The sequence below is a fragment of the Gallinula chloropus genome, assembly GCF_964237585.1.
Source record: "Gallinula chloropus genome assembly, chromosome: 32".
NCBI lineage: Eukaryota > Metazoa > Chordata > Aves > Gruiformes > Rallidae > Gallinula > Gallinula chloropus.
The window spans coordinates 863,495-883,097 of NC_140117.1; the positions used below are offsets into that span (position 1 = coordinate 863,495).

At 50.8% G+C, this 19,603-nt stretch overlaps 1 protein-coding gene across 9 annotated transcripts in view; it reads left to right on the forward strand.

Annotated features, from left to right (window-relative positions):
- Window positions 1-19,603, forward strand: part of LOC311202779 (uncharacterized protein) — a 36,036-nt gene that overhangs the window by 12,205 nt on the left and 4,228 nt on the right. For 6 of the 9 annotated variants that reach the window (XM_084277418.1, XM_084277417.1, XM_084277416.1 and 3 more), the window contains 30 exons: window positions 116-136; window positions 394-414; window positions 1,813-1,833; window positions 2,205-2,225; window positions 2,483-2,503; window positions 4,268-4,288; window positions 4,546-4,566; window positions 4,938-4,958; window positions 6,345-6,365; window positions 6,623-6,643; window positions 7,015-7,035; window positions 8,415-8,435; window positions 8,693-8,713; window positions 10,219-10,239; window positions 10,605-10,625; window positions 11,126-11,146; window positions 11,645-11,665; window positions 12,179-12,199; window positions 12,691-12,711; window positions 13,201-13,221; window positions 13,705-13,725; window positions 15,102-15,122; window positions 15,606-15,626; window positions 16,493-16,513; window positions 17,008-17,028; window positions 17,508-17,528; window positions 18,018-18,038; window positions 18,510-18,530; window positions 18,904-18,924; window positions 19,419-19,439. In XM_084277418.1, coding sequence (XP_084133544.1) covers window positions 116-136; window positions 394-414; window positions 1,813-1,833; window positions 2,205-2,225; window positions 2,483-2,503; window positions 4,268-4,288; window positions 4,546-4,566; window positions 4,938-4,958; window positions 6,345-6,365; window positions 6,623-6,643; window positions 7,015-7,035; window positions 8,415-8,435; window positions 8,693-8,713; window positions 10,219-10,239; window positions 10,605-10,625; window positions 11,126-11,146; window positions 11,645-11,665; window positions 12,179-12,199; window positions 12,691-12,711; window positions 13,201-13,221; window positions 13,705-13,725; window positions 15,102-15,122; window positions 15,606-15,626; window positions 16,493-16,513; window positions 17,008-17,028; window positions 17,508-17,528; window positions 18,018-18,038; window positions 18,510-18,530; window positions 18,904-18,924; window positions 19,419-19,439 — 630 coding nt within the window. The remainder of the gene's footprint in view (window positions 1-115; window positions 137-393; window positions 415-1,812; window positions 1,834-2,204; window positions 2,226-2,482; window positions 2,504-4,267; window positions 4,289-4,545; window positions 4,567-4,937; window positions 4,959-6,344; window positions 6,366-6,622; window positions 6,644-7,014; window positions 7,036-8,414; window positions 8,436-8,692; window positions 8,714-10,218; window positions 10,240-10,604; window positions 10,626-11,125; window positions 11,147-11,644; window positions 11,666-12,178; window positions 12,200-12,690; window positions 12,712-13,200; window positions 13,222-13,704; window positions 13,726-15,101; window positions 15,123-15,605; window positions 15,627-16,492; window positions 16,514-17,007; window positions 17,029-17,507; window positions 17,529-18,017; window positions 18,039-18,509; window positions 18,531-18,903; window positions 18,925-19,418; window positions 19,440-19,603) is intronic. The other 3 variants (XM_084277420.1, XM_084277419.1, XM_084277421.1) reach the window with 3 other exon arrangements.

A 19,603-nucleotide genomic window follows, 5' to 3' on the forward strand; every position in this document is an offset into this window, starting at 1 on the left:
TCCCATTTCCCAAGAAGCATTTTTATGTAGGCGTGAGCTCTGCCTGCTCTTGATGAGCATTTGACATTAAAATCCTCACTGACTGATCAAATATTTCTCTTTCTTTCCTTTCCAGATGCGGAACTTGTAAAATGGGGTGAGTGTTCTTGAGGTTTGACACAAGGTGGGCTCATGTCTGGGGGAAACTGTGAACCACCCTTTCCCTCCTTGCCTGTCTTCTCCATCCTCGCATCCCTGGGTCAGGGAAGGCCCAAGGCGTTGTGCCTGGGAGGGTGGTCAGCTTGGGGAGACCAGCAGTTTGGTGTCTGCACTGGGTCTGCCTGATCTCCACGATCAGTTATCACATAAAATTCTGTCCCACCTGATCAAATATTGCTTTTCTTTCCTTTCCAGAGAAACCAGCTGCAGCAATGAGTGAGTCCCTGTGAGATCTGTCAGAGCACGAGATCCTCTGTTGTGTCCTCTGTGCCTCGCCCTTATGCCTCCTTGCCCGTCCTCTCCATCCTGGCATCCATGGGTCTGAGAGATTCCAAGGCATGCCTGCAAGGGTGGGCAGCTCAGGATGAGCTGCGCAGCATTGACCTGCTCCCCTGCCCAGGAAGCCTGGGAAGCAGCCATGGGATAAGGCCAGGCAGGAGGGAATAATTCCTGGTGTTTGGTGGGGGGGGGGGGGCTTTTACAACTTCTCAAAGATTATTTTGTGTTTGATTGATTTCTTTATCCATGTCATGAGCTGTTATGGGATGAGAATCTATCCCATCTGATCAAACACTGCTTTTTCTTTACTTTACAGAGAGATGTGGTTCAAAAACGGGGGGGGTCTCTCTGAACTCCTGTATGGCAGGGTTCCCCTTCTGGGATCTCTCTACTCGTCCCTTTCATTCCTTGCCTGTCCTTTCCATCTCTGCGTCCCTGAGTCTGGGGAAGGCCAAAGGTGGGAGAGTGGGCAGCTGGAAGATTGGGCAGCTGAGGGACACCATTGCAGGGTTTCACTCTTGCATGTTAGAAGTCATGGCCATCAGCCATGGGATGTATCTGGCATTGCAGGGAGCCATTGCTGTGGTTTCACAGAGTTCTGACCATATAGCAAAAGGAAGAAACTGAAGTTCTTCCTGAGCTCTGCCCTTCTTTTCTTTCTAGCAGAGCAGCCGTGAGACAGGAGCAGGCAGGGAGGGGGCAGTTTTGTGTGTTTGGGGTGATTTCCCACTTTTCAGATGAAGAGTTGGATGTAAATGCCAGCTCTGTCTGCTCACTCATGATGCCAGCTCTGTCTGCTCCGGCACGGCATGGCGTCCTGTCACGGCTCCCATGTGTTTAGTCCTTTTCCCACTTGGTCATCCTCTGCATCCTTGCATCCCTGGGTTAGGGAAAGCCCAAGGCCACATGCCTGGGATGGTAGACAGCTTGCGGGGGACACCGTACCCTGGTTTTCTTCTGTAAGGGCTATGGTATATAACCTGGCTAAAGGATGCCTTTATTGGGGTTTTGGTTGCTTTTTTCACATTTCAAAGAAATAGTTTGTTGTTTGCCTTAGTTCTCTATGCTCTTCCTGAGCACTTATGTAACGAGGGAGGGCCACTGGGAATGACCAGCATGGGGAAGGATCCTCTCCCCTGTCTAGAGACCCTTGGCACCAGCCATGGGATATGTCCAAGCTGGCTGGCGGCCACTCCTATGAATGGGTTTGGGGAATTTGCATAGATCCCTTGTAAGCAATTTGGTGCCTGTGCTAGCTCAGCCTGATTTCCATGAGCAGTTTTCACATATAAACTTGTCCCTCCTGACCAAATCTTGCTTTTCTTTGCTTTTCAGGTTACAACAGTGATACACTGAGTGAGTCTCTATGAGCTCTGGCATGGGGTGGAAACCTGCCTTGTGACCTCTCTGCTTAGCCCATTCCCTCCCTGCCCGTCCTCTCCATCCCCACATCCCTGGGTCTGGGAAAGACCAAGGCCTTCTGCCTGGGAGGGTGGGCAGCACGCAGAGACCAGAGAGGGATGAATGCTCTCCTCTGCCCAAGAGTACTGAGCACGAGCTTAGGGACATGACATGGCGTCAGGGACATATTTCTCTCTTTCTGAGGGTGTCTTCCCATTTCCCAAATAAGCCGGTTTAAGTAGACATGAGCTCTGCCTGCTCTTGATGAGCATTTGACATTGAAATCCTTGCTGACTGATCAAATATTTCTCTTTGTTTACTTTCAGATGCGGAACTTGAAAAATTGAGTGAGTGTTCTTGAGGTCTGACACAAAGTGGGCTCCTTTCCTGGGCAAACTGTGAACCACCCTTTCCCTCCTTGCCTGTCTTCTCCGTCCTTTCATCACTGGGTCAGCGAAGGCCCAAGGCGTTCTGCCTGGGAGGATGGTCAGCTTGTGGAGACCAGCAGTTTGGTGTCTGCACTAGCTCTGCCTGATCTTCACGATCAGTTATCACATAAAATTCTGTCCCACCTGATCAAATATTCCTTTTCTTTCCTTTCCAGAGAAACCAGCTGCAGCACTGAGTGAGTCCCTGTGAGATCTGTCACTTCACGAGATCCTCTGCTGTGTCCTCTGTGCCTCGCCCTTATGCCTCCTTGCCCGTCCTCTCCATCCTGGCATCCATGGGTCTGAAAGATTCCAAGGCATGCCTGCGAGGGTGGGCAGCTCAGGATGAGCTGCGCAGCATTGACCCACTCCCCTGCCAGGAAGCCTGGGAAGCAGCCATGGGATAAGGCCAGGCTGGAGGGAGTAATTCCTGGTGTTTTGGGGGGGGCGGGGATGTACAACTTCTCAAAGAGTAGTTTGGTTTCATTGATTTCTTTATCCATGTCATGAGCTGTTACGGGATGAGAATCTATCCCATCTGATCAAACACTGCTTTTTCTTCACTTTTCAGAGATATGTGGTTCAAGAAGGGGGAGTCTCTCTGATCTCCTGCATGGCAGGGTTCCCCTTCTGGGATCTCTATGCTCGTCCCTCTCATTCCTTGCCTGTCTTTTCCATCTCTGCATCCCTGAGTCTGGGGAAGGCCAAAGGCAGAAGAGTGGGCAGCTGAGGGACACCATTGCAGAGTTTCACTCTTGCATGTTAGAAGTCATGGCCATCAGCCATGGGATGTATCTGGCGTTGCAGGGAGCCATTGCTGTCGTTTCACAGAGTTCTGACCATATACCAAAAGGAAGAAACTGAAGTTCTTCCTGAACTCTGCCCTTCTTTTCTTTCTAGCAGAGCAGCTGTGAGACAGGAGCAGGAAGGGAGGGGGTAGTTTTGTGGGTTTGGGGTGATTTCCCACTTTCCAGATGAAGAGTTGGATGTAAATGCCAGCTCTGTCTGCTCACTCATGATGCCAGCTCTGTCTGCTCCGGCACGGCATGGCGTCCTGTCACGGCTCCCATGTGTTTAGTCCTTTTCCTACTTGGTCATCCTCTGCATCCTTGCATCCCTGGGTCAGGGAAAGCCCAAGGCCACGTGCTTGGGACAGTAGACAGCCTGGGAGGAACACCCTACCCTGGTTTTCTTCTGTAGGGCCTATGGGATATAACCTGGCTAGAGGATGCGTTTCCTGGAGTGTTGGTTGCTTTTTTCACTTTTCAAACTAATAGCTTAATGTCTGCCTTAGCTCTCTATGTTCTTCCTGAGCACTTATGGAGCGAGGGAGGTCCACTGGGAATGACCAGCATGGGGAAGGATCCGCTCCCCTGCCTAGAGACCCTTGGCACCAGCCATGGGATATGTCCAAGCTGGCTGGGGGCCACTCCCATGGGTTTGGGGAATTTGCATAGATCCCTTGTAAGCAATTTGGTGTCTGTGCTAGCTCAGCCTGATTTCCATGAGCAGTTTTCACATATAAACTTGTCCCTCCTGACCAAATCTTGCTTTTCTTTGCTCTTCAGTGCATGAGGCTTCCAACCCGTGTGAGTCTCCATGAGCTCTGGCATGGGGTGGGAACCTGCCTTGTGCCCTCTCTGCTTAGCCCATTCCCTCCCTGCCCGTCCTCTCCATCCCCACATCCCTGGGTCTAGGAAAGACCAAGGCCTTGTGCCTGGGAGGGTGGGCAGCAAGCGGAGACCAGAGAGGGATGAATGCTCTCCTCTGCCCAAGAGCACTGAGCACGAGCTTAGGGACATAACATGGCATCAGGGTCATATTTCTATCTTTCTGAGGGTGTCTTCCCATTTCCCAAAGAAGCAGGTTTAAGTAGGCATGAGCTCTGCCTGCTCTTGAATAGCATTTGACATTAAAATCCTCACTGACTGATCAAATATTTCTCTTTCTTTACTTTCCAGATGCGGAACTTGTAAAATGGGGTGAGTGTTCAAGAGATGTGACGCAATGTGGGCTGCTGTCCGGGGCAAACTGTGAACCTCCCTTTCCCTCCTTGCCTGTCTTCTCCATCCTTGCATCCCAGAATCAGGGAGGGCCCAAGGCGTTGTGCCTGGGAGGGTGGGCAGCTTGGGGAGACCAGCAGTTTGGTGTCTGCACTAGCTCTGCCTGATCGTCACGAGCAGTTATCACATAAAATTCTGTCCCACCTGATGAAATATTGCTTTTCTTTCCTTTCCAGAGAAACAAGCTGCAGCACTGAGTAAGTCCATGTGAGATCTGTCCTTGCATGGGGTCCCCTCTTGTGTCCTCTGTGCATAACCCTTGTCCCTCCTTGCCCGTCTTCTCCATCCTGGCATCCCTGGGTCTGAGAGATTCCAAGGCATGCCTGCGAGGGTGGGCAGCTCAGGATGAGCAGCGCAGGATTGACCCGCTCCCATGCCCAGGAAGCCTGGGAAGCAGCCATGGGATAAGGCCAGGCTGGAGGGAGTAATTCCTGATGTTTGGGGGGGGGGATTTACAACTTTTCATAGAGTGGTTTTTGTTTGATTGATTTCTTTATCCATGTCATGAGCTGTTATGGGATGAGAATCTATCCCATCTGATCAAACACCGCTTATCTTTCCTTTCCAGAGATACATGGTCCAACATGGGGTGAGTCTCTCTGATCTCCTGCATGGCAGGGGTCCTCTTCTGGGATCTCTGTGCTCGTCCCTCTCATTCCTTGCCTGTCCTTTCCATCTCTGCATCCCTGAGTCTGGGGAAGGCCAAAGGCGGAAGAGTGGGCAGCTGGAAGATTGGGCAGCTGAGGGACACCATTGCAGGGTTTCACTCTTGCATGTTAGAAGTCATGGCCATCAGCCATGGGATGTGTCTGGCGTTGCAGGGAGCCATTGCTGTCGTTTCACAGAGTTCTGACCATATACCAAAAGGAAGAAACTGAAGTTCTTCCTGAACTCTGCCCTTCTTTTCTTTCTAGCAGAGCAGCTGTGAGACAGGAGCAGGAAGGGAGGGGGTAGTTTTGTGGGTTTGGGGTGATTTCCCACTTTCCTGATAAAGAGTTGGATGTAAATGCCAGCTCTGTCTGCTCACTCATGATGCCAGCTCTGTCTTCTCCGGCACGGCATGGCGTCCTGTCACAGCTCCCATGTGTTTAGTCCTTTTCCTCCTTGGTCATCCTCTGCATCCTTGCATCCCTGGGTCAGGGAAAGCCCGAGGCCACGTGCTTTGGACGGTAGACAGCTTGGGGGGGACACCCTACCCTGGTTTTCTTCTGTAAGTGCTATGGGATACAACCTGGCTAGAGGATGCCTTTCCTGGGCTTTTGGTTACTTTTTTCACATTTCAATGAAATAGTTTGTTGATTGCCTTAGTTCTCTATGCTCTTCCTGAGCACTTATGGAGCGAGGGAGGTCCACTGGGAATGACCAGCATGGGGAAGGATCCGCTCCCCTGCCTAGAGACCCTTGGCACCAGCCATGGGATATGTCCAAGCTGGCTGGGGGCCACTCCCATGGGTTTGGGGAATTTGCATAGATCCCTTGTAAGCAATTTGGTGTCTGTGCTAGCTCAGCCTGATTTCCATGAGCAGTTTTCACATATAAACTTGTCCCTCCTGACCAAATCTTGCTTTTCTTTGCTCTTCAGTGCATGAGGCTTCCGACCCGTGTGAGTCTCCATGAGCTCTGGCATGGGGTGGGAACCTGCCTTGTGCCCTCTCTGCTTAGCCCATTCCCTCCCTGCCCGTCCTCTCCATCCCCACATCCCTGGGTCTGGGAAAGACCAAGGCCTTGTGCCTGGGAGGGTGGGCAGCACAGGGAGACCAGAGAGGGATGAATGCTCTCCTCTGCCCAAGAGCACTGAGCACGAGCTTAGGGACATGACATGGCGTCAGGGACATATTTCTGTCTTTCTGAGGGTGTCTTCCCATTTCCCAATGAAGCAGGTTTAAGTAGGCATGAGCTCTGCATGCTCTTCATGATTACTTGATTTTAAAATCCTCGCTGATTGATCAAATATTTCACTTTCTTTCCTTTCCAGATGCGGAACTTGAAAAATTGAGTGAGTATTCTTGAGGTCTGACACAATGTGGGCTGCTGTCCGGGGTAAACTTTGAACCACCCTTTCCCTCATTTGCTGCCTTCTCCATCCTCACATCGCTGGGTCAGGGAGGGCCCAAGGCGTTGTGCCTGGGAGGGTGGTCAGCTTGCGGAGACCAGCAGTTTGGTGTCTGCACTAGCTCTGCCTGATCTTCACGAGCAGTTATCACATAAAATTCTGTCCCACCTGATCAAATATTCCTTTTCTTTCCTTTCCAGAGAAACCAGCTGCAGCAATGAGTGAGTCCCTGTGAGATCTGTCAGAGCACGAGATCCTCTGTTGTGTCCTCTGTGCCTGGCCCTTATCCCTCCTTGCCCGTCTTCTCCATCCTGGCATCCCTAGGTCTGAAAGATTGCAAGGCATGCCTGCGAGGGTGGGCAGCTCAGGATGAGCTGCGCAGGATTGACCCGCTCCCCTGCCCAGGAAGCCTGGGAAGCAGCCCTGGGATGAGGCCAGGCTGGAGGGAATAATTCCTGGTGTTTTGGGGGGGGGATTTACAACTTTTCAAAGAGTAGTTTGTGTTTGATTGATTTCTTTATCCATGTCATGAGCTGTTACGGGATGAGAATCTATCCCATCTGATCAAACACTGCTTATCTTTCCTTTCCAGAGATACATGGTTCAACATGGGGTGAGTCTCTCTGATCTCCTGTATGGCAGGGTTCACCTTCTGGGATCTCTGTGCTCGTCCCTTTCATTTCTTATCTGTCCTTCCCATCTCTGCATCCCTGAGTCTGGGTAAGGCCAAATGCAGAAGAGTGGGCAGCTGGAAGATTGGGCAGCTGGGGGACACCACTGCAGGGTTTCACTCTTGCATGTTAAAAGTCATGGCCATCAGCCATGGGATGTATCTGGTGTTGCAGGGAGCCACTGCTGTCATTTCACAGAATTCTGACCATATACCCAAAGGAAGAAACTGAAGTTTTTCCTGAGCTCTGCCTTTCTTTTCTTTCTAGCAGAGCAGCTGTGAGACAGGAGCAGGCAGGGAGGGGGTAGTTTTGTGTGTTTGGGGTGATTTCCCACTTTCCAGATGAAGAGTTGGATGTAAATGCCAGCTCTGTCTGCTCACTCATGATGCCAGCTCTGTCTGCTCTGGCACGGCATGGCGTCCTGTCATGGCTCCCACGTGTTTAGTCCTTTTCCTCCTTGGTCATCCTCTGCATCCTTGCATCCCTGGGTCACTGAAAGCCCAGGGCCACGTGCTTTGGACGGTAGACAGCTTGGGGGGGGACTTGGTTTTCTTCTGTAGGCGCAATGGGATATAACCTGGCTAGAGGATGCCTTTCCTGGGGTTTTGGTTGCTTTTTTCACATTTCAAAGAAATAGTTTGTTGTTTGCCTTAGTTCTCTATGCTCTTCCTGAGCACTTATGGAGCGAGGGAGGTCCACTGGGAATGACCAGCATGGGGAAGGATCCGCTCCCCTGCCTAGAGACCCTGGGCACCAGCCATGGGATATGTCCAAGCTGGCTGGGAGCCACTCCCATGGGTTTGGGGAATTTTCTTATATCCTTTGTAAGCAATTTGGTGTCTGTGCTAGCTCTGCCTGATTTCCATGAGCAGTTTTCACATATAAACTTGTCCCTCCTGACCAAATCTTGCTTTTCTTTGCTCTTCAGTGCATGAGGCTTCCGACCCGTGTGAATCTCCATGAGCTCTGGCATGGCGTGGGAACCTGCCTTGTGCCCTCTCTGCTTAGCCCATTCCCTCCCTGCCCGTCCTCTCCATCCCCACATCCCTGGGTCTGGGAAAGACCAAGGCCTTGTGCCTGGGAGGGTGGGCAGCACGGGGAGACCAGAGAGGGATGAATGCTCTCCTCTGCCCAAGAGCATTGAGCACGAGCTTAGGGACATGACATGACATCAGGGACATATTTCTCTCTTTCTGAGGGTGTCTTCCCATTTCCCAATGAAGCAGGTTTAAGTAGGCATGAGCTCTGCCTGCTCTTGATGAGCATTTGACATTAAAATCCCCTCTGACTTATGAAATATTTATCTTTCTTTCCTTTCCAGGTGCGGAACTTGAAAAATTGGGTGAGTGTTCTTGAGGTCAGACACAAAGTGGGCTCTTGTCTGGGGGAAACTGTGAACCTCCCATTCCCTCCTTGCCTGCCTTCTCCATCCTTGCATCCCTGGGTCAGGGAGGGCCCAAGGCGTTGTGCCTGGGAGGGTGGTCAGCCTGCGGAGACCAGCAGTTTGGTGTCTGCACTAGCTCTGCCTGATCTTCATGACCAGCTATCACATAAAATTCTGTCCCACCTGATCAAATATTGCTTTTCTTTCCTTTCCAGGGAAACAAGCTGCTTCACTGAGTGAGTCCCTGTGAGATCTGTCACAGCACAAGATCGTCTGTTGTGTCCTCTGTGCCTGGCCCTTATCCCTCCTTGCCTGTCCTCTCCATCCTAGCATCCCTAGGTCTGAAAGATTCCAAGGCATGCCTGCGAGGGTGGGCAGCTCAGGGTTCCCCTTCTGGGATCTCTGTGCTCGTCCCTTTCTGTCCTTGCCTGTCCTTTCCATCTCTGCATCCCTGAGTCTGGGGAAGGCCAAAGGTGGAAGAGTGGGCAGCTGGAAGACTGGGCAGCTGAGGAACACCATTGCAGGGTTTCACTCTTGCATGTTAGAAGTCATGGCCATCAGCCATCGGATGTATCTGGCGTTGCAGGGAGCCACTGCTGTCATTTCACAGAGTTCTGACCATATAGCAAAAGGAAGAAACTGAAGTTCTTCCTGAGCTCTGCCCTTCTTTTCTTTCTAGCAGAGCAGCCGTGAGACAGGAGCAGGCAGGGAGAGGGTAGTTTTCTGGGTTTGGGGTGATTTCCCACTTTCCAGATGAAGAGTTGGATGTAAATGCCAGCTCTGTCTGCTCACTCATGATGCCAGCTCTCTCTGCTCTGGCACGGCATGGCGTCCTGTCACGGCTCTCATGTGTTTAGTCCTTTTCCTCCTTGGTCATCGTCTGCATCCTTGCATCCCTGGGTCAGGGAAAGCCCATGGCCACGTGATTGGGATGGTAGACAGCTTTGAGTGGACACACTACCCTGGTTTTCTTCTGTAAGGGCTATGGGATATAACCTGGCTAGAGGATGCCTTTCCTGGGGTTATGGTGTCTTTTTGTCACTTTTCAAAGTAATAATTTATTGTTTGCCTTAGTTCTCTATGCTCTTGCTTAGCACTTATGGAGTGAGGGAGGTCCACTGGGAATGACCAGCATGGGGAAGGACCCTCTCCCCTGTCTAGAGACCCTTGGCACCAGCCATGGGATATGTCCAAGCTGGCTGGGGGCCACTCCCATGGGTTTGGGGAGTTTGCATAGACCCCTTGTAAGCATTTTGGTGTCTGTGCTAGCTCTGCCTGATTTCCATGAGCAGTTTTCACCTATAAACTTGTCCCTCCTGACCAAATCTTGCTTTTCTTTGCTCTTCAATGCATGAGGCTTCCGACCCGTGTGAATCTCCATGAGCTCTGGCATGGCGTGGGAACCTGCCTTGTGCCCTCTCTGCTTAGCCCATTCCCTCCCTGCCCGTCCTCTCCATCCCCACATCCCTGGGTCTGGGAAAGACCAAGGCCTTGTGCCTGGGAGGGTGGGCAGCACAGGGAGACCAGAGAGGGATGAATGCTCTCCTCTGCCCAAGAGCACTGAGCACGAGCTTAGGGACATGACATGGTGTCAGGGACATATTTCTCTCTTTCTGAGGGTGTCTTCCCATTTCCCAAAGAAACCGGTTTAAGTAGGCATGAGCTCTGCCTGCTCTTGATGAGCATTTGACATTAAAATCCCTGCTGACTGATCAAATATTTCTCTTTGTTTACTTTCCAGATGCGGAAGTTGAAAAATTGAGTGAGTGATCTTGAGGTCTGACACAAAGTGGGCTGCTGTCAGTGGCAAACTGTGAACGCCCCTTTCCCTCCTTGCCTGTCCTCTCCATCCTGGCATCCCTAGGTCTGAAAGATTCCAAGGCATGCCTGCGAGGGTGGGCAGCTCAGGATGAGCTGCGCAGGATTGACCCGCTCCCCTGCCCAGGAAGCCTGGGAAGCAGCCATGGCATAAGGCCAGGCTGGAGGGATTAATTCCTGGTGTTTTGGGGGGGGGATTTACAACTTTTCAAAGAGTAGTTTGGTTTCATTGATTTCTTTATCCATGTCATGAGCTGTTATGGGATGAGACTCTATCCCATCTGATCAAACACTGCTTTTTCTTTACAGAGAATGATGGTTCAACAATTGGTGAGTCTCTCTGAACTTCTGCATGGCGTGAGTCGTCTTCTGGGATCTCTGTGCTCGTCCCTTTCATTCCCTGGTGGTCCTTTCCATCTCTGCATCCCTGAGTCTGGGGAAGGCCAAAGGCGGAAGAGTGGGCAGCTGGAATTCTGGGCAGCTGAGGGACACCATTGCAGGGTTTCAGTCTTGCATGTAGAAAGTTATGGCCATCAGCCATGGGATGTATCTGGCGTTGCAGGGAGCCATTGCTGTCATTTCACAGAATTCTGACCATATACCAAAAGGAAGAAACTGAAGTTCTTCCTGAGCTCTGCCCTTCTTTTCTTTCTAGCAGAGCAGCTGTGAGACAGGAGCAGGCAGGGAGGGGGTAGTTTTGTGTGTTTGGGGTGATTTCCCACTTTCCAGATGAAGAGTTGGATGTAAATGCCAGCTCTGTCTGCTCACTCATGAGCACTTATGGGATGAGACTCTCTGTCCTCTGAATATTTTTGTTTTTATATTTACAGAAAATCTAATTCTACTACTCGGTGAGTGTCTGTGGGCTCTGGCAGGCATGGAGTCCTGTCCTCTGTTCTTTGTGCTTGTCCCTTTCCCTCCTTGTCCATCCTCTCCCTCCCAGCATCTCAGAGTCTGGTGAACCCCAAGGGCCTGACCTGGGACGGTGGGCTGCTCAGGGATACCAGTGTTGGTCTTTACCTTCTCATTTTCCCAGATTACTGGGCCTCAGCATTGGGACATATCTATGGTGGCAGGGAGCCATTGCTGTCATTTCATGGAGTTCTGACCATATTCCAAAGAGAAGAAAATTAAATTCTTCCTAATCTCTGCCCCTCTCTTCTTTCTAGCACAGAAGCCGTGAGACAAGACCAGGCAGGGAGGGCGTAGTTTTGTGGGTTTGTGGTGATTTTGCACTTTCCAGATAAAGAGTTTGATGTAAATGCCAGCTCTGTCTGCTCACTCATGAGCACTTATGGGATAAGAATCTCTGTCCTCTGAATATTTTTTTTTTTTTTTTTGCCTTACAGATAAGGTAATTCCAGTGATCGGTGAGTGTCTGTGGGCTCTGGCAGTCATGGGGTCCTGTCCTGTGTGCTCTGTGCTTGTCCCTTTCCCTCCTTGCACACCCTCAGCATCCCAGCATCCCAGGGGCTGGGGAAGCCAAAGAGCATGTGCCTGGGAGGGTGGGAAGCTGAGGGACACCATTGTAGGGTTTCACACTCTCATGTTCCCAGATTACTGGCCATCAGCCATGGGATGTATCTGGGGTGGCAGGGAGCCATTCCTGTCATTTCACAGAGGTCTGACCACATTCCAAAAGGAAGATAGTTAAGTTTTGCCTGAGATATGCCCCTCTTCACTTTCTAGCACAGCAGCCATGAGACAGGACCAGACAGGGAGGGAATTGTTTTGTGGGTTTGGGGTTAATTTGCACTTTCCAGTTAAGGAGTCTGATGTAAATGCCAGCTCTTTCTGCTCACTCATGAGCACTTATGGGATAAGAATCTCTCTCCTCTGAATTTTTTTTCTTTTTTTTTTTTTTTTTTTTTTTTGCTTTACAGATTATCTATCTCTACTGGGCGGTGAGTTTCTGTGGGTTTTGGCAGGCATGGGGTCCTGTCCTGAGTCCTCTGGAACCCTTTCTCTCCTTGTCTGTCCTCTCCATTCCAGCATCCCTGGGGCTGGGGAAGCCAAAGAGCATGTGCCTGGGAGGGTGGGAAGCTGAGGGACACCATTGTAGGGTTTCACACTCTCAGGCTCCCAGATTACTGGCCATCAGCCATGGGATGTATCTGGAGTCGCAGGGAGCCATTCCTGTCATTTCACAGAGGTCTGACCACATTCCAAAGGGAAGAAACTTAAGTTCTGCCTGAGCTCTGCCCCTCTTCACTTTCTAAAGCATCAGCCATTAGATAAGAGCAGGAAAGGAGAGAGTAATTTTGCTGGGTTTGGTGTAATATTGCACTTCCCATATAAAGCATTTGATGTAAATGCCAGCACTGTCTGCTCACTCATTAGCATATATGGGGTGAGAAGATCTGTCCTCTGATCGAGTATTGCTTTTTATTTACAGGATATGTATCTCCTACGGTCGGTGAGTGTCTGTGGGCTCTTGCAGGCATGGCGTCCTGTCCTGTGTGCTCTGTGCTTGTCCCTTTCCCTCCTTGCACACCCTCAGCATCCCAGCATCCCTGGGGCAGGGGAAGCCAAAGAGCATGTGCCTGGGAGGGTGGGAAGCTGAGGGACACCATTGTAGGGTTTCACACTCTCATGTTCCCAGATTACTGGCCATCAGCCATGGGATGTATCTGGGGTCGTAGGGAGCCATTCCTGTCATTTCACAGAGGTCTGACCACATTCCAAAGGGAAGAAACTTTAGTTCTGCCTGAGATGTGCCCCTCTTCACTTTCTAAAGCTTCAGCCATGAGACACAAACAGGCAGGGAAGGAATAGTGGTTTATGGGTCTTTTTGCACTTCCCAGATAAGCAGTTTGATGTGAATGTCAGCTCTGTCTGCTCACTCATGAGCACTGATGGGGTGAGAAGCTCTGTCCTCTGATTGATTGTTGCTTTTGCTTTACAGGGACTGTAATTCAGCTGATCAGTGAGTGTCCATGGAGTCCGGTACTGCGTGGGGTCCTGTCCTGGGTGCATTGTGCTCATGCCTTTCCCTCCTTCTCCATCCCCTCCATCCCTGTGTCTGGGAATGCCCAAGGCCATGTTCCTGGTAGGGTGGGCAGCTGAGGGACACCATTGTAGGGTTTCACTCTCCCAGGTTCCCAGAGAGCTGGGCATCAGCCATGGGATGTATCTGGGGTGGCAGGGAGACATTGATGTTATTTCACTGATAATTGACCATATTCCAAAGGGAAGAAACGTAAGTTCTGCCTGAGCTCTGCCCCTCTTTTCTTTGTAGTGCAGCAGGCATGAGACAGGCCCAGGCAGGGATGGAGTAGTTTTGTAGGTTTGGGTTCATTGTGTACTTCCCCAATAAGCAGTTTGATGTAATTGCCACCTCTGCTCACTCATGAGCACTGATGGGATGAGAAGCTCTGTCCTCTGATTGATTGTTGCTTTTGTTTTACAGGCAGAGTAATTTGGCTGCTCAGTGAGTGTCCATGAAGTCCGTCACGGCGTGGGGGTCCTGTCCTGGGTGCTCTGTGTTCATTCCTTTCCCTCCTTGTCCCCTCCATCCCTGCATCCCTGCATCTGGGAAAACCCAAGGAATTATGCCTGGGAGGGTGGGTTGCTCAGGGAGACCAGATCAGTGCTGGACCCTTTCCACCAGCTATGAGATATGACCAGGCTGGAGGAAGGCAGTCCTGGGCTTTTGTGGGTTTTTTACACTGTTGAAAGAAGTTCAATGTCTGCCTTCATTCTGCATGCTCTTCCTGAGTAGTTGTAGAATGAGGTCGGTCAGCTCAGAGAGACTAGAGTGGGACCGGACCCTCTCCCCTGGCCAGAGACCCTTGACACCGGCAAGCTGGGATCTGCACTAGCTCTGTCTGGTCTTCATGAGCAGTTATCACATAGAAATCTGTCCAACGTGATCAAATATTGCTTTTCTTTCCAATCCAATGGAACAAGCTGCAGCAATGGGTGACTCTCTGTCAGGTCCAGCAGGGTGCGGGGTCCCGTCTTTTGTCCAAAACTCACCCTTATCCCTCCTTGCCCGCCCTCTCGATCCTGGCATCCCTAGGTCTGAAAGACTCCAAGGCATGCCTGCGAGGGTGGGCAGCTCAGGATGAGCTGCACAGGATTGACCCGCTCCCCTGCCCAGGAAGCCTGGGATGCAGCCATGGGATAAGGCCAGGCAGGAGACAGTAATTCCTGGTGTTTTGGGGGGGGGATTTACAACTTTTCAAAGAGGAATTTGTGTTTGATTGATTTCTTTATCCATGTCATGAGCTGTTACGGGATGAGAATCTATCCCGTCTGATCAAACACTGCTTTTTCTTTACTTTCCAGAGAGATGTGGTTCAGCAAGGGGTAGTCTCTCTGAACTCCTGCTTGTCAGGGGTCATCTTCTGGGATCTCTGTGCTCATCCCTCTCATTCCTTGCCTGTCCTTTCCATCTCTGCATCCCTGAGTCTGGGGAAGGCCAAAGGTGGAAGAGTGGGCAGCTGGAAGATTGGGCAGCTGAGGGACACCATTGCAGGGTTTCACTCTTGCGTGTTAGAAGTCATGGCCATCAGCCATGGGATGTATCTGGCGTTGCAGGGAGCCTTTCCTGTCATTTCACAGAGTCCTGACCATATACCAAAAGGAAGAAACTGAAGTTCTTTCTGAGCTCTGCCCCTCTTTTCTTTCTGGAAGACCAGGCATGAGACAGGAGCAGGAAGGGAGGGGGTAGTTTTGTGGGTTTGGGTTCATTTTCTACTTCCCAGATAAGCAGTTTGATGTAATTGCCAGCTCTGCTCATTCATGAGCGGTGATGGGGTGAGAAGTTCTGTCCTCTGATTGATTGTTACTTTTGCTTTACAGGGACTGTAATTCAGCTGATCAGTGAGTGTCCATGAAGTCCGGTACTGCGTGGGGTCCTGTCCTGGGTGCATTGTGCTCATGCCTTTCCCTCCTTCTCCATCCCCTCCATCCCTGTGTCTGGGAATGCCCAAGGCCATGTTCCTGGTAGGGTGGGCAGCTGAGGGACACCATTGTAGGGTTTCACACTCCCAGGTTCCCAGAGAGCTGGGCATCAGCCATGGGATGTATCTGGGGTGGCAGGGAGACATTGCTGTTATTTCACTGATAATTGACCATATTCCAAAGGGAAGAAACGTAAGTTCTGCCTGAGCTCTGCCCCTCTTTTCTTTGTAGTGCAGCAGGCATGAGACAGGCCCAGGCAGGGATGGAGTAGTTTTGTGGGTTTGGGTTCATTGTGTATAACCCCGATAATCTTTTTGATGTAATTGCCAGCTCTGCTTACTCATGAGCACTGATGGGGTGAGAAACTCTGTCCTCTGATTGAATGTTGCTTTTGTTTTACAGGGATTGTAATTCTGCTGCGCAGTGAGTGTCCATGAAGTCCGTCACGGCGTGGGGGTCCTGTCCTGGGTGCTCTGTGTTCATTCCTTTCCCTCCTTGTCCCCTCCATCCCTGCATCCCTGCATCTGGGAAAACCCAAGGGAATATGCTTGGGAGGGTGGGCTGCTCAGGGAGACCAGATCAGTGCTGGACCCTTTCCACCAGCTATGAGATATGACCAGGCTGGAGGAAGGCAGTCCTGGGCTTTTGTGGGTTTTTTACACTGTTGAAAGAAGTTCAATGTCTGCCTTCATTCTGCATGCTCTTCCTGAGTAGTTGTAGAATGAGGTCAGTCAGCTCAAAGGGACTAGAGTGGGACTGGACCCTCTCCCCTGGCCAGAGACCCTTGACACCGGCAAGCTGGGGTCTGCACTAGCTCTGTCTGATCTTCACGAGCAGTTATCACATAAAATTCTGTCTCACCTGATCAAATATTGCTTTTCTTTCCTTTCCAAAGAAACCAGCTGCAGCACTGAGTGAGTCCCTGTGAGATCTCTCCTGGCACGGGGTCCTTTCTTGTGTCCTCTGTACTTGGCCCTTATCCCTCCTTGCCCATCCTCTCCATCCTGGCACCCCTAGCTAGGTCTGAAAGATTCCAAGGCATGCCTGCGAGGGTGGGCAGCTCAGGATGTGCTGCACGGGCCTTGACCCGCTCCCGTGTCTAAGAAACCTGGGCACAAGCCATGGGATAAGGCCAGGCTGGTGGGAATAATTCTTGGTGTCTGCAGGAAGATTTAATACTTTCCTAAAAGTCGTTTGGGTTTGATTGAATTCTTTATACTTCTCATGAGCTGTTACGGGATGAGAATCTATCCCATCTGATCAAACACTGCTTTTTCTTTACTTTTCAGGAAAAGAAGCTTCAACATGTGGTGAGTCTCTCTGAAAACCTGCATGCCGTGGGGTCCTCTCCTGGGATCTCTGTACTCATCCCTTTCCCTCCTTGCCCATCTTCTCCCTCCCAGCATCCCTCAGTCTGGAGAAGCCCAAGGTCATGTACCTGGGAGAGTGGGCTGCTCAGGGACACCAGTGTGGGGCTTCACCCTGTCAGGTTCCCAATCACTGGACTCCAGCCTTGGGCTGTATCTGGCTTGGCAGGGAGCCATTGCTGTCGTTTCACAGAGTTCTGACCATATTCCAAAGGGAAGAAACTGAAGTTCTGCCTGAGCTCTGCCACTTTTTTCTTTCTAGCACAGCAGTTATGAGAGATGACCATGTAGGGATTGAGTAGTTTTGTGGGTTTGGGGTCCTTTTGCACTTCCCAGATAAAGTGTTTGATGTAAATGCCAGCTCTGTCTGCTCACTCATGAGCACTTATGGGATAAGAATCTCTGTCCTCTGAATATTTTTTTCTTTTGCTTTACAGAGAAGATAATTCTACTGCTTGGTGAGTGTCTGGGCTCTTGCAGGCATGGCGTCCTGTCCTGTGTGCTCTGTGCTTGTCCCTTTCCCTCCTTGCACACCCTCAGCATCCCAGGGGCTGGGGAAGCCAAAGAGCATGTGCCTGGGAGGGTGGGAAGCTGAGGGACACCATTGTAGGGTTTCACACTCTCATGTTCCCAGATTACTGGCCATCAGCCATGGGATGTATCTGGGGTCGTAGGGAGCCATTCCTGTCATTTCACAGAGGTCTGACCACATTCCAAAGGGAAGAAACTTTAGTTCTGCTTGAGATCTGCCCCTCTTCACTTTCTAAAGCTTCAGCCATGAGACATAAACAGCCAGGGAAGGAATAGTGGTTTATGGGTCTTTTTGCACTTCCCAGATAAGCAGTTTGATGTGAATGTCAGCTCTGTCTGCTCACACATGAGCACTGATGGGGTGAGAAGTTCTGTCCTCTGATTGATCCTTGCTTTTGCTTTACAGGGAGTGGAATTCAGCTGATCAGTGAGTGTCCATGAAGTCCGGCACCGCGTGGGGTCCTGTCCTGGGTGCATTGTGCTCATGCCTTTCCCTCCTTCTCCATCCCCTCCATCCCGGCATCCCTGTGTCTGGGAATGCCCAAGGCCATGTTCCTGGTAGGGTGGGCAGCTGAGGGACACCATTGTAGGGTTTCACTCTCCCAGGTTCCCAGAGAGCTGGGCATCAGCCAATGGGATGTATCTGGGGTGGCAGGGAGACATTGATGTTATTTCACTGATATTTGACCATATTCCAAAGGGAAGAAACGTAAGTTCTGCCTGAGCTCTGCCCCTCTTTTGTTTCTAGCACAGCAGCCATGAGACAGGCCCAGGCAGGGATGGAGTAGTTTTGTGGGTTTGGGTTCATTTTGTACTTCCCCAATAAGCAGTTTGATGTAATTGCCAGTTCTGCTCACTCATGAGCACTGATGGGATGAGAAGTTCTGTCCTCTGAATTTTTTTTTTTCCTTTACAGTGGACCTAATTGCAGTGATTGGTGAGTTTCTGTGGGCTATGCAGGCATAGGGTACTCTCCTGGGTGCTCTGTGCTTATGCCTTTCCCTCCTTGTCCATCCCCTCCATCCCTGCATCCCTGCATCTGGAAAAACCCAAGGAATTATGCCTGGGAGGGTGGGCTGCTCAGGGAGACCAGATCAGTGCTGGACCCTTTCCACCAGCTATGAGATATGACCAGGCTGGAGGAAGGCAGTCCTGGGCTTTTGTGGGTTTTTTACACTGTTGAAAGAAGTTCAATGTCTGCCTTCATTCTGCATGCTCTTCCTGAGTAGTTGTAGAATGAGGTCGGTCAGCTCAGAGAGACTAGAGTGGGACTGGACCCTCTCCCCTGGCCAGAGACCCTTGACACAGGCAAGCTGGGGTCTGCACTGGCTCTGTCTGGTCTTCACGAGCAGTTATCACATAAAATTCTGTCTCACCTGATCAAATATTGCTTTTCTTTCCTTTCCAGGGAAACCAGCTGCAGCACAGAGTGAGTCCATGTGAGATCTGTCCTGGCACGGGGTCCTTTCTTGTGTCCTCTGTACTTGGCCCTTATCCCTCCTTGCCCATCCTCTCCATCCTGGCATCCCTAGGTCTGAAAGATTCCAAGGCATGCCTACGAGGGTGGGCAGCTCAGGATGACCTGCACGGGACTTGACCCTCTCCCCTGTCCAGGAAACCTGGGCACAAGCCATGGGATAAGGCCAGGCTGGTGGGAATAATTCTTCGTGTCTGAAGGAAGATTTAATACTTTTCTAAAATTCATTTGGGTTTGATTGAATTCTTTATACTTCTCATGAGCTGTTACGGGATGAGAATCTATCCCATCTGATCAAACACTGCTTTTTCTTTCCTTTTTCTAGGAAAACAAGCTTCATCATGGGGTGAGTCTCTCTGAAAACCTGCATGCCGTGGGGTCCTCTCCTGGGATCTCTGTACTCATCCCTTTCCCTCCTTGCCCATCCTCTCCCTCCCAGCATCCCTCAGTCTGGGGAAGCCCAAGGCCATGTACCTGGGAGAGTGGGCTGCTCAGGGACACCAGTGTGGGGCTTCACCCTGTCAGGTTCCCAATCACTGGACTCCAGCCTTGGGCTGTATCTGGCTTGGCAGGGAGCCATTGCTGTCGTTTCACAGAGTTCTGACCATATTCCAAAGGGAAGAAACTGAAGTTCTGCCTGAGCTCTGCCACTTTTTTCTTTCTAGCACAGCAGTTATGAGAGATGACCATGTAAGGATTGAGTAGTTTTGTGGGTTTGGGGTCCTTTTGCACTTCCCAGATAAAGTGTTTGATTTAAATGCCAGTTCTGTCTGCTCACTCATGAGCACTTATGGGATAAGAATCTCTGTCCTCTGAATATTTTTTTTTTTTGCTTTACAGAGAAGATAATTCTACTGCTTGGTGAGTGTCTGTGGGCTCTGGCAGGCATGGCGTCATGTCCTGTGTGCTCTGTGCTTGTCCCTTTCCCTCCTTGTACACCCTCAGCATCCCAGCATCCCTGGGGCAGGGGAAGCCAAAGAGCATGTGCCTGGGAGGGTGGGAAGCTGAGGGACACCATTGTAGGG